Source organism: Acomys russatus, chromosome 26 (assembly GCF_903995435.1).
Source record: "Acomys russatus chromosome 26, mAcoRus1.1, whole genome shotgun sequence".
Classification (NCBI taxonomy): Eukaryota; Metazoa; Chordata; class Mammalia; order Rodentia; family Muridae; genus Acomys; species Acomys russatus.
In genome coordinates, this window is record NC_067162.1 from 21,710,916 (window position 1) to 21,724,258 (window position 13,343).

At 54.4% G+C, this 13,343-nt stretch overlaps 1 protein-coding gene across 5 annotated transcripts in view; it reads left to right on the forward strand.

Moving 5' to 3' along the window:
• Positions 1-13,343, forward strand: part of Ndrg4 (NDRG family member 4) — a 35,596-nt gene that overhangs the window by 17,881 nt on the left and 4,372 nt on the right. For 3 of the 5 annotated variants that reach the window (XM_051168725.1, XM_051168723.1, XM_051168724.1), the window contains exons 2-10: positions 1,045-1,139; positions 4,096-4,140; positions 10,366-10,471; positions 10,734-10,854; positions 10,938-11,000; positions 11,166-11,226; positions 12,249-12,335; positions 12,422-12,478; positions 12,738-12,841. In XM_051168725.1, the coding sequence (XP_051024682.1) occupies positions 1,068-1,139; positions 4,096-4,140; positions 10,366-10,471; positions 10,734-10,854; positions 10,938-11,000; positions 11,166-11,226; positions 12,249-12,335; positions 12,422-12,478; positions 12,738-12,841 (716 nt within the window). In that variant the 5' untranslated portion in view covers positions 1,045-1,067. Of the gene's footprint in view, positions 1-1,044; positions 1,140-4,095; positions 4,141-7,261; positions 7,431-10,365; positions 10,472-10,733; positions 10,855-10,937; positions 11,001-11,165; positions 11,227-12,248; positions 12,336-12,421; positions 12,479-12,737; positions 12,842-13,343 lie in introns of those variants that run through there. The other 2 variants (XM_051168726.1, XM_051168727.1) reach the window with 1 other exon arrangement.

Genomic DNA, 13,343 nt, shown 5'->3' on the forward strand with positions numbered 1-13,343 from the left:
AGCGTGCTGGTGTAATGTGTGGGGCTCTGGGTTCCATCCCCAGGGCCACCAAAAGTTGGGACAGGCTGCTTTGGGTACTCCTTAGCTGGCACTGCAAATTTTGCCTATTCCAAGGCCAGAAAGGGGGAAAAATGACTTACTATTTATTTATTTGAGTCTTACATATTTATTCCAGTATAAAGTCAAAGCTTGCCTGCAACTTGCTATATACAACAAGCTGGCCTCAAACTCACAGAGATCCTCCTGCCTCTGCCTCCCAAGTGCTGGAACTAAAGGCACGCGCCACCATGGCAGCTGTATATCTTATTTTAATCGGAATTTCTTTGAATGTCTTAATGAGTGTCTAGGGCAGTTTCCTTCCTGAGTATGCTCTGGCCTCTGCCATTACACCCTAATGGTCACTGCCTCTCCAGCATGCACCTCATCATCCTGGGTTGTCTGTCTGTCTGCCTGATATTTGTTGCTGTGCCTATACACACACACACACACACACACACACACACACACACACACACACACACACACACACACACGACAAATGTGTACACACTGTATAGATGTAACCCTTTCTTCCTAAAAGGGTCAGAAGTTTCCATGTTTGCCAGAATCTCCCAGAATCATAGTCTGGGACCCTCTGGTGGCTGTAGGCTTTGATTATCTTTGTCTTCTGTCCTGACCCACGGCCTGTTCCAGTCTCAGCAAAGGGAACTTTTGCCCTTTATCCTCTTCAGCTTTGGTCTACCAAGGCCTCTGCAAAGGACTTCAGGCCGCTCCAAGCCTGCCTCTTTCTTGCCTCCCCACAGAGGGCCTTTGCCTTACAATAAATGCACGGTTTTGTTTGAAACTTTAAAGGATCATCTTGTGCTGCTTAGCTCTGCAAAACATGATTTTATTTGAAAAGAGCAAATATAATATAATATACCTTGACTTAAGCAGGCTTGGAGAGAAATCAGTTGTGGGCCCCTAGGGGCAGCAGCCGGGGCCTCTGATGTCCTCACCGGCAACTTCAGACCAAGGCCCAACCTTATGCTCCCTTCTTCCCAGGGCTTCTGCTCCACGACGTGACCATGGCTGGGCTGCAGGAGCTGCGCTTCCCTGAGGAAAAGCCTCTGCTCCGTGGCCAGGATGTGACCGAACTGGTGAGTTGTTCCGTCCAGGTTCTGAGCGCCACCTTGTGGTGAAAAAGGAAATTGCGTGTTTCCTCCACAGTCTTGTCTGTTGTGGTGTGGAGAACCTCCCTGTGAGTTCAGGCCCACCCAGAACTGACTGGTTCAGTCCTTGGGAAAGTTGCACGGCCAAGTCTGAGTGCCCAGCCCCCATGGCTGGGCATGCACCCCGCTCACCTTGCTTTGAAGCTGGGAAAGGCAGGAGCCCAGTGCCTTCCGCCTTCAGCTCCGTGTGTTCTATTTCCACCTACCTTCCCAACCCCCTTCTAGAAGAAACGGCAAGAATTGGGATCCAGTGGCTTAGCTGGCTCCTCTGAGGAGTCCAACCACATGGAGCCATAGCCCTGCCCCTGAACAGAACATAGTTGGTCCTTCCTTATACACATAACCTCAAGTGACGCGCTGACTCCTGGGTTATATGACGGTGGCCTGTGGGGCCAGCATATTTGTCAAGCTTTTCATCCCAGGTTCCATTGCTCCTGGTCTTCAGCAGATCCTCCTGCTAGGTTACCTGCAGGAACCTCCTCCCTGTATCCGCACTTCTCTCCCTGTGCAGTGCTACCCTTTAAAAGTGTACCCAGTAGTCCTATGTTTCAAGTCTCCAGTGGCTGGGGCTGGAGAGATGGCTCAGCGGTTAAGAGCACTGACTGCTCTTCCAGAAGTTCCGAGTTCAATTCCCAGCAACCACACGGTGGCTCACAACCATCTATAATGTAATCTAATGTGCACTGTCTACATAATAAATAATAAATAAATCTTTTTTTTGAAAAGTCTCCAGTGGCTGCCATCCCACTCAGAGACTGCCACGTTCATTCTTGAGGCAGGGGGTTTGCCTCCTCTTTCCCTGCCCCCCTCCTTCTCAGCCTCCTTGAACCTTGAGTGCTTCTGCCACGTTCCCTCCCGGCCACTTCCTTTTGTGGAAGGAAGACTTTTTATTTTAGCTCAGGTTCTGTCTTTAATTCTGGCCTCTGCTCACGTGTTCCCAGGAAGCCTTTGCTGGCCACTTTGTCGTCGCTCCTGGCGTGTGCTGTTATCAAACCCTAACCCTGGAGCCTGGACTGGTCTGCCTTGTGCCCAGGTCTGTCCAGTCTCCTGCAGCACATCGCTGTCTCTTTCTCCTAACTCATGGTCCTCTCCCATTTGCTCCTGGCAGCCTGCCTCTTCCTTCTGCTACGCCCAGTCTCACATCAGACCACTGGCCACTGGGGCCATAGTTTGCCACTCTGCCGTTTGGAGTCTGTGTTTCAGGCTCATGCAGAGATCTTAGTCCTTGAGTCAGCACAAGGCTCTCGCTGGGCACCTGGTCACCTCCGCTTTCTCCAAAAAGGCATTTAAAAATTCCCAATACAGCCGCCTCGTGACTCCCCTCAAAGTCTTTGAGGTGTCGGCTAGCTGTGCCTTTGTCTTTGGGAGCTGCCGTTTCTCGGCCTGTGATAGTAGCAGGATCTCTTAGCGCCCCAAGTGCAGCGCCTGTCTGGCCTCTTAATGTTCTGAACGTCTGTGGTTAGCCACGGTGTCCACATCCAGGGCTTGCGTTAGCCGGAGAAAATCCTCTGCCCCTGTTCCGTTAGCAGTAGAGCAAGGCACCTCTTTCTGTGACATATGTCTTCTAGAAAGTGTGTTAAAGGCAAGCCAGTCCTGATTTAAATTGTGTGAGAGGAGATTCATGGGTTCTGGGCAAACAACATGCCATCTTAGAGAAGTGGAGTTTGGTGCCCATGAAAGGTTCTGGAGCCAATGCAGAGGGAGGAGGGCTGTGTTCTGTATGTGCCTCAACCTCTGTAAGCCACTTTAGACTGGCCGGCCCTGAAGGCTGGAGGGCCTGCGGAGTCATGGGTTCTGTGAGACGCTGGCTGCTCCCTCTCAGCACCTCCCCGGTCTCCCCACCCCTCCTGTCCTTTGCTCTGATCTCAGATACCGCCTGTGGCTCCCAGGGATTCATGTTGGCTTATTTTTCTGCTGTCTCTTGGCTTGCGGGCCCCAACCCCCTCACGCCCATACAGCACACCCTACCATTATCTGCCTCATCCTTTCTGTCAGATTTTTTTTTTTTTTTAAACAGAACTGCCTCCCCCTTCATTCCCTGAGGTAATTACCTTCCCACACTTGCTCTTCAGCCCTCTCACTGAGGCGCTTGGTGTAAGGATCCATCACTGACCAGCCCTACCCCCGTGTGCCAGCAGCCCCCTTCCCAAAGGATTTCAGAAGTGGCTGCCCTCCCTTGCTTGACCCCTGCAGTCCTTCCAGGCCCTGGAAGAATCAGTGGGTCTGTTACATATCTGAGGCTGGCCTTGGACCAGAGACTCTCCTGTTCCAACCTCCTGAATGTTGGAGCTGCCTGCAGTGCTGCTGTGGGTGTCTTCTGAGCCATACGCCCCTTATTTGTGAAGTCAGATGGTTCATCCAGATTAGCCGTGTTTGGGAGCCCACTCTAGTCCAGGCTTTACGTGGCCAGATATAGTTTCTTGCCCCCTCCCACCCAATCATGGCACGTAGAGTCCAGAGGCAGGACAGGCACTAATCAAAGATGCCACAGCCACTTTCACGTAGACCCAAGAGGTTTGAGAGTGTAAGGTGGGCAGTGCTACTTGCCTTGACAGTACCTAATATGCATAGGCCAGGACACTGAACAAGCCTCAGCTTACCCACCCTGCCCCAGGGGGTGACAGTCATGGTACCTCTTTGCCCCTTCATCGTCCTCTGCAGTGATCCAGAGCCAGAACTCAGGCAGGAATCTCGGTGTTCCCTGCCTATCCTGCAGCCTGCTGGGTCTCCTGTTAACCTATAGGGTAGAAGTCCTTGCCCTGGGTAAGCCTGTGAGTCACTTCTGTTAGCATGAACATATAGTCTGGGGACCAGAAGACCACTCTACTCAGTGCAGGGCCCCGGGAGCTGGGCTAACCTGTCCACCTTTGCTTGCCTCCCTTAGGATAACCCTGACGCCTTCCTCTCAGTTGTGGACACAGACTGGAAGGTAGGTTGAGGTTCAGCCTCTCGAATATGGGACCCGTATCTATCTGGACCTCTTTTCCACTGGGCTGGTTCCTAGAGGAGAGTCACAGCCCGTCTGTGCGCCTCAGTCTCTGATGTCAAGGGCAGGACAACCTCATGACCTGAGAACCACCTCCACTGCTCACAGCAGCTCCCCCTGCCCAGGGAGGAGTTAGAGCCTCTGTGAATAGGACAATCCAGAAGGAAGCAGAGGCCTCAGGCGATGAGTGTGCAGAAGGCAGCGAGGGAGGTATGCTGTCATCTGAATCAGCATTTTCTTCCAGCGAAAGCTAGGTTGACTGTGAAATAACTCTTGTTGCCATAGCAGCTGTTGCCTGGACAACCATGTTCCCCTTTAGTTTGATGCCAAAGGTACCATGAAAATGGAACTTGGCTTTGTTTTTATTTCTTCGAATGGTGATTTTGCTCACTTGGCCAGCTGTTTCTGAGTCCCCTGGTAACTTTATCTCCTGGTACCAGAATGTGTCAAACAGCAGGCATAGGATGGAGAGGGAAATAGGCTTATTGGGCCAGACACCACTGGCCATCCAGATACAGACCCCCTCCTCCATGCCAGATGGAAGTCACCCCCCCAGGCCACACCCTTCTCTCCACTTGACCTCTATTTGGATCAGTCTCCGTGGAATAGTCCCGTGGTCTGGATACAGGAGGCGGTGCTCCATGCCAGCTCCTCCATCTGAAGCATCTTAGCCAAGCAAGAATGATGATCTGGGCCTTTGTGTCGGTCCTTTGACCATGTGCCTCTTCAAGGACATGAAGGGAAACTCTCTATCGGTAGACCGTATGCCCGTGTCCACATCCCCTGGGATCCCACGCCTCAGCTGAAAGGAACTTAGAGGACTTAGCAGTTGGGGGCTAATCGGGGCCCAGAAAAGGAATGGGAGGTACATGGCTGGGAGGTGGACTAGCAAATTCAGAAGGGACAGCCAGAAGTCAGAGCAGGCCCTGTCCTGGAAGTCTCTGTCCTATGTTCCAAATGAGACTGTGTGTTGGCCTGGGCGAAGGGGGGAAGGGGCTGTAAGTGGATCAGCCTAGGGCAGCTGTGGATGGTGGGATATGGTTCTCATGGCCCTGTGCTTGGTGAAAGGCAGCATGTTCCAAAGGAACCCTCCTGTCACCCTGGGAGTGTTACACAGAGGCAGGGTTTGTTTGGTTTCTTTCTTATAGAAAAACAGCCACAAAGATGGCTGTTATCTGGGCCACAGCTGGGGCGCCACCTCCATCCCCAGAGTCACAGAGGCAGGCAGTGTCACTCTCTCTAGCCTGGCAAGGTCAGCTGCAGGAGAAAGAAGCAAGGCAGAGAAACCAGAAAGTACAGAAGACCCTAGTCTAGGCCCGTCCATGTCCACCATCCACAGTGCTCTCAGCCTGTTCATTTTGCACAGTGAAGCAAGTGGCTCGGAGTGTTTGTGAGGGGACGGTGTCCAAGGGCCCAGTGCTCAGACACCCCCAGTGACCATGACAAGGTTCAGCCAACCGGAGCACACAGTCACAGTAGGCTGCCTGATGCCTGGGTCTGTGGCTTCTACCTATGTGAGGTGGGGCAGCTTACCAGGTGTCTGAAAAGCGGGAGGTGCTTAGTGAGATAATGCAAAAAGCACTTAGGATCTGGCATGTGGGGCACCCTGACAGAAGTGTCTGCTCCCCTCAGTGGTCATACCTTGGGTCTAGAACGCTGAGACGGATATAAGCCCCACTGACCCTTAGCTGAGTGAGAAAACAATCTAACTTCTTTCTGCTCCCTTGAGAAGCTCCTGGGAAGATTTGGGGGGGGGGGTGCAGAGCAGAATAAGAGGGCCAGGGGCACTGTTCTACGTCTCTGTTTGGGAATTGCCCATTCAGACGTGGCAAAGGGAAAGGTGTTGGTACCCAAGACAGAGGCTGCTACTAGGCATAATGCACATGACTTGCAAAACAGGTCATGTGACTGTTGCAAAGCAGGTCACCAGGCACCTGGGTGGGGAGCTGGCCACCTTCCCCTGGGACCCACCAGGCTGCAGGGCTACCAGCACAAATAAGGACCAGCAGTGCGCTCCTCCACCCAGGAGGACAGAATGGGGCCACAGGCGCGCAGCTCCCAATATGTTCCTGTTACGCTTGTTCTCTCAGCCCTCGGCCTCCTGTCTCCAGCGCCTGCCTGGCCCTACTTCCCTTCCTCAGCTCCCCTTGGCCTCCTGCTCCTCTGTATGCCCCATCTGTGTACCTCAGACCAGCTTACCGCCCTGAGCCTCACTGGCCAGATGGACATGTCATGCAGCCCGGGGTATCTTGAATGTCCTCTGCAGAGACTGAGGAGCTGGGCTCCATACTGGCTGGTTTGAGTGCATGTGTAGGACGCAAGCATGTCAGCCTACCGCCTTTCCTCCTCCAGTGCCTTATTCTCGTGCGGGACTATGAGGTCAGGGAGGGCTACTGCTTCTCTGCTCCTGCAGTCTGCCCAGTACCCCCACTTTCAGGGCCGTGTGTCATCCCTGGGCCTCCATATAGGCAGGGTGGGAGGTCCCCAAGGGGAGAGACGCTCCAGTGGGTAGAGAAGTGGCAGACCCTGAAGCAATGGGTAAGCCCGGGTGCTCTTAAAACTGGTGGTGTTCTCCCCAACCCGTAGCTGTCCTCGGGGTTAGGTGACCGATGCTGTCATCTTACTGGGAAGGCTGGGCCTGGGAGTCAGGTCCTCCAGATGCTGGGACTAGGGCCCTCCAAGGACCTTTGGGCCCCCAGAGGAATGGAAGCAAGTGCTGAGGCAGGTCTGCATGTCCAGTGTCTCGGGCCAAGCCCTGCATAGTAGTAAAAGAGATGCCTCTGTGTGCCTGTGTGGCCCTAGCTGCTGCTTCCCTAGAGCCATGTACCTGAAGGCCTGTGCTGGGGTAGTAAGTCCCCTTGAGCTGCAGGGGCCAGACACCATCAGGATGCTGTGTCGCTAGGGCAGGGAGGGGCTGAGGCGAGGCTGGGTGAGCGAGGACCTCAGAAGCCAATCGGAGCCAGGCGTGTCTCCTAACAGCCAATGTGGGAGCAAGGGCTCGAAAAGAGCAAGTAGCAGCTCAGAAACCCTTCAGGGAGGAGGGACCAGTCTGGGCAGGGCCGGGGATCTGTGTATAAAATAACTGGAGCTGTGCCCCATCGCAGAGCTGAAGTCTCCCACCCAAGCTGCCCCCTCCCTGCGGACCTGGACGACTGAGTGACTCAGGCTTTTGTTTGCCCTTTCTGGTTCGGCAAATCCCCTTCCTTGGCAAGATGCCGGAGTGCTGGGATGGGGTGAGTGGGGGGTCCAGTGGGGCTGCAGGATGGGCAGGGAGGATGGGGCATCCTTGTGACCTACAGAGGACAGGGTGTCCTCCTGCCCTGCATGGTGACAGTTCTGCCTGGGTGCCTGTCTTCTGGGTCTGTTCAGGCTCTGGGTGGAGGGCTAGGTAAGATGGATGATGCCTGGGGACTGCAGTGAGCTGAGCACTTGTGCTCTCTGCCTTGTAGTGAACCTGATGTCTGTCTGGTTGCTTGGGGTCACTTCAGCTTGGTGTATCCTGTGTGAGCTCCTGGCATGTTCGTAGCAACTGTTGGCATTGCGCCTGCAGGGTCTGGCCTTCGGGGGCGGGGTGGGGGGCTGTCTTGATGCCGGATAGCTGCAGCAGAGTGCCATGTCTCCATGAGGAGTTGCTTGTATGTCCCCAGGGCACTGCAGTGTCAGGCAGAAAGGGTGACAGTCTCTGTCTTCAGGTAGGACTCTGAGAAGAGTCAAGGAAAGGTGGGAAGACAAGCCTGGAGCATTGAGCTGACAGAGCTGACAGGGCGTGGGGCCCCAAGACACCTCCTCTTGCCATGGGGGAGGAGCAACAGCTAGCTAAACCCAGTGCTTTTCTTCAAGGAGGGAGGTGCAAGGGAAGATTTGTCTTGCCTGCATCCCCACGTCAATCCTTTATTCATTCCTCCTTTCTTACCTGGTCCTAACCAGCCCCTCCCCTCCCATGCAGACCTGGAGTATCCAGGAAGCTACTGACAACAAACCGTACCACAGCCACCACCACGGTGTGTCAAAGGCCGGTTCTGACCCTCTTCTCCCCAGCTCTCAAGGTCACTGGTGAAGAGAGAGACTGAGAGGGGACGTCAAAGCCCCCTCCCTTGCTGCCTGCCGCAATGCATCCCTCTAGCGCCCACCTGGAGGTGGGGGGCTGGGCTCTGACGTCACCAGGAGCCAATGGGAGCACTCTACCCTGGGAGTTGAGGGGCTGGCAGTGTGCTGGGCTGTGGCCCTTGAGGCATGTTTTCGGACTCCTGACAGCACCCTGTCTGGTGGTGGGGATGCTCAGCTTCTGTCGGGCAAGATAGGTCTGAGTTCTCTGCCCAGGGTTGGGGAGGATGAGACGGCAGAGAAGATGTTGGAAGCATTCAGTCAAGGTCACTAGGCCTCAGAACAAGAAATGTGGCTATCATCACTCCCTTAGCTACTAACGACCTGCCCGATGCCGGAGCTTCTCTCTGCACCGGGGAGGCGAACCTTACTTAGCGAGGCCAGTGCTGTGACTGATGGTGTCTGCCTAGGGATAAGGACTTCAGCATCCACGTCAGGGCTTGAGAAGGGACTGCAGAGCACCTTGGTAGCAGAGGGCAGGCACCCCTCACACACCTAGAGGGTAGAGATCTGATTTTGGGGAGCCCCTGTGTCCTTAAAGAGCAAGAGCAGGCCCACCCCAGAGAACTGCCCCTTTGTGGCAGGGTGGGGCTTTTACAATGGGCACCTCAGCGCCCCATCCCTTCCTCTAGAGCTGAGAGAACAGTGGGATGAGCTGGCAGGGGTGAGGGCAGCCTGCTTAGGAGGTAGGTCCCTTGAGTGGACCTCAGCCTCCCTCTCAGAAAATGCCTCCCTTGGTGCAGAGCCAAGGCCCTGAGCTGGCATCTCATCAGCCCTAGGCTCGACCTTGGGCGAGTCCCTTTATCCTTTCTGGGCCTACGTCTTCCTGTAGGGCAAGCTGTAGAGGAATGGGGTCCAGTTTGGAATAAATGGGTGTCACAATGTTGGGCACCAGTGAGCGTGAAGCTTTTCTTGGTCAAATGGGTCCTGAGGGAGGACGGGCCTGGGAGGCTGTGTCTGGCCTGGGCCTAACTGAGGACCTTGGGCGATGATACTTAGGCCTCCCAGAAGAATATGAATCCCAGAGTGTGGCATATGGTCACGGGGTTTCCTTCTGGTAACCCAGTCTGAACACTGGACCTCTCATACCGTACCTCCAAAAAGCCAGTCAGTGGGAAGCTGGCTCTGTAACCCACATCTTCCTTTTTTGAAGTCAGTGTCCCTGTCTGCAGAATGCAGTCTAGTTTCCCTCTGTCTCGAGTGGCAGACAGGAAGCTTAGCACACAGTCGGTGCTCAGTCACTGCTGTTCCTCTCCTGTTGGTGACCACAGCTCCAGCTCCAGCACTGGGCCACTGGCAATGACACGAGGACCCCTGTGGGTAGAGGGAAAAGGGGTAGTCAACTCTGACCGATCTGTTGGAGTTTCCTGATTGAGTGCCCAGGAATGACCTGTTTACAAAGAGGCCAATCAGCAGTGTGTCCGCCCAAGGTTCTGTGCTGCCAGGTACAACAGCCCCTCTCTGGGCCATGTCTCCATATGGTAGCTCTCACAAAGCCTCTGGGAGGTGAGTTGAAAAGTCACCTGCCCTGTTAAGAGTCAGAGAGCCAGGTCCCCGTGAAGGGACCTTAGCAACAGAGCCAAGAGCATAGCCTTAGGATCTGGGGATAGGGACTGAAGAAGACCTTGCAGCCAGGCATGTCTAGCCCTTTCGTGTCTGAGGAAGGCCATGGAGATGCATAACACAGGGCAGGGAATTTGAGGGAACAGGGATGAGGACAGGTGTGGGAGCAGGATGCGGCTGACATGGAAGTGCTTGCTGTGGATTCTAGTTTGGGTGGCAGAGGCCATTCTGTCTGCAGGAAGGGAGCACACCTTGTAGGTTGGTAGTGGTTGTAGGGGCTTGGGCTGCAGTGGCAGAGCCCTCTTGGGAGGGCTGGCCTCCTGGGACCCTGTGGCAGACTGGATGCAGAGCAGGAGCTGGCAGCGCCAAGTTGGTTTGTAGAGAGTCAGGCCTTTGTCCCTGTGATGAACACCTCTGAGGAGGAGGCTCCATTGACTCATCCTCCATGGGGGTGACTGGAGGTGATTTAACAAGGACACTTTGGCTATCTGTCCCCTCCAGGAACATGACATTGAGACGCCTTACGGCCTCCTGCATGTGGTGATCCGGGGTTCTCCCAGAGGGAACCGCCCGGCCATCCTCACCTACCATGATGTAGGTCTCAATCGTAAGTGCGCCTGCGTCCTGGTCCGGGTCTGCTGGGCTTGGCCCTGCCTCACACGGCCACAGCAGCGGGGTCTCCTCCCTTCTGCGCGGTCCTGCAGATCTCAGTTCTCCCTGCCCCTGTGGTTCAGCCCCTGGCCTGCCTGAGATTCCCCAGTGGACTCAAGCCCATCCCGCTTGCCTTGCCTGCCTGCCAGCCTTTAGGGCCCCTGACATTCTTGGTGCCTGTCCTATGTTCTCACCTACTAAGAGATGCGCCTTTGCAGACAAGCTGTGTTTTAACACCTTCTTCAACTATGAGGACATGCAAGAGATCACCAAACACTTCGTGGTGTGCCATGTGGATGCCCCTGGGCAGCAGGTGGGAGCGTCACAGTTCCCTCAGGGGTAGGTACCCCCAGAGTCTCTTTACTCCCTCCAGGCCTGTGCCCTCACTGTACCTGGATCGTGAACTTCCCCTCTGCCTACAGGTACCAGTTCCCCTCCATGGAGCAGCTGGCTGCCATGCTCCCGAGTGTGGTGCAGCACTTCGGGTAAGTCCTCCCTAGGTCCCGACTCTGGGCTGGGGGATAGGAGGTGCTCACAGCATTGCAGTTAGCCTGGCTTCAGCCGAGGGCTGCAGGTGTGTGACGTGCTCTAGCTGAATTTCATGGGCAGTGACATCCAACCATAGAATGACCAGCCCTGCTCTTCAACAGGTTCAAGTACGTGATCGGCATTGGAGTGGGAGCCGGAGCCTACGTGCTGGCCAAGTTTGCGGTGAGTCTCCTCACCCTCACTGAGGACCCTAGGCCAGGCCAAGAAGATGATCCCTGGGCCACAAGGGGCTTTCCCTGCTCTTTCTCCTCCTCTTCCCCCTTCCTTTTTGCTGAGAAAAGCCCCCTCCTTTTTTTTTTTTTTCTTCAAGGAAATTAACTTAGAAAGTAGAGAGGGGAGTGGGGGGAAGAGTGGCTCTAGGGTTGTGACTCTGTGATAGTGTTTACCTCGCATGGGTGAGGCTCTGGGTCCCGTCCCTAGCATTGTCCCAAAATATTTAAAACAAATGGGTTGGTGAGATAGTTCAGCAAGTAACCGCACAAGCCTGGAGACCTGAGTTTGATCCCGGGAGCCCACATAAAGGAGGAAGGGAGGGAGGGGCTCCACAGAGCCTCACACTAACCATAAGTGAATAATCAGGATGAAACAAATAAATGAGCAAATGGAAAATATTTACCAGATTTAAAGATGTTTATTACTCAGTTTTGCAGTGCCTTCAAAACAAAATTAATTAAAAGAACTAGAAATATGGCTTTGTGATAGAGCATACATCTGCTATGTGTGGTAGGGTGCTGGATCCCATACCCAGGGCCACACATACATACACATGTATTAAAAAGGGTAAAAAGTGGGGCTGGAGAAATGCAATGCGTCAGAGGTTAAGAGGCTGTTCTTCCGAAGGTCATGAGTTCAATTCCCAGGAACCACAAGGGGGTTCACAACCATCTGTAATGAGATCTGGTACCCTCTTCTGGTCTGCTGGCTCACATGCAGGCAAGAATACTGTATAAATAATAAATCTTTTTTTAAAAAGAAGGGGGAAGGGGTAAAAAGCTGCTATAATCATGGATTCCACCTACATGTGAGAATTTGTAGGGTGGGCAGAGAGGAGGGTAAGCAAGGCCCCTGGTATGGGAGCCCCCATATGGATCCAGCTACACACAGTTGGCCCATCTGTGATCTCTTGAAGACTTTACCAAGCAAGAGTTACACGGCCTAATCTGCCTTTCTCCTCATCCCGGCAGCTCATTTTCCCTGACTTGGTGGAGGGGCTGGTGTTGATGAACATTGACCCCAACGGCAAAGGCTGGATTGACTGGGCCGCCACCAAGGTGAACATGAGAGCTGCATGGCCTGGCCGTGGTAACGGTGACCCGAGGCGTGTCTCACTCTGCCTTTCCCTCCCTCCCTCCTGCAGCTCTCTGGCTTGACCAGCACGTTACCAGATACAGTACTCTCCCATCTCTTCAGCCAGGTAAGGGGCGGATCGCACTGCATGTGAGCATCCTCAGGAGCGGGGGCTACAGGCTGCAGCGCAGCCAGCACAGCAGCTGCGTCAGGCCTGAGCAGGGCTGGGCCGTAGTCCCTCGCCTGAGGTGGCCTGTGAGAACCTGAGGCCTCTCCTCTGCCTTCCAGACCACTTCTGATCAGAGTACGGCTAGGGTTGTTCAGCAGGTGACCCCCCCACCCCCCTGCGCGCCCTCTCAGAGCCTTTCTCGTCCTCCTGTGCCCAGGAGGAGCTGGTGAACAACACAGAGCTGGTGCAGAGCTACCGGCAACAGATCTCGAACGTGGTGAACCAGGCCAATCTGCAGCTCTTCTGGAACATGTACAACAGGTGTGCGTGTCCCCGTGCCCCTTGGGAAGGAAGGTGCAGGGCGGGCAGCACCGTCCCTGGCTTGTGGATGAGCTGGTTTTGAAGTCTGGGAGAGGGCAGCTTCTTGCCAGGGGTGTGGTGTCCTCAGAGCTGCGGGCCATGGACCGAGGTCATCGAGTTCTTTTTTTTTTTTTTTTTTTTTTTTTTTTTTTTTTTTTAATAATTTTTATTTAATTTTAATTTATGTGCGTTGGTTTCAGATCTTGGAGTTACAGACAGTTGTGAGCTGCCATGTGGGTGCTGGGAATTGAACTCAGGTCCTTTGGAAAAGCAGGCAGTGCTCTTAACCACTGAGCCATCTCTCCAGCCCGGTCATCGAGTTCTTGTTCTTCGCCTTTGCTGGGTTGGATGCCAGCTGCACCCTTGGTCCCCACTGCAGGGGGGTGCTCATCCTTGTACAAGGACAGGTCAGATGAGGGTGAGGGCTCCCAGCAGTGCTTTTCTTCTGAAAGGGCAGCCCACC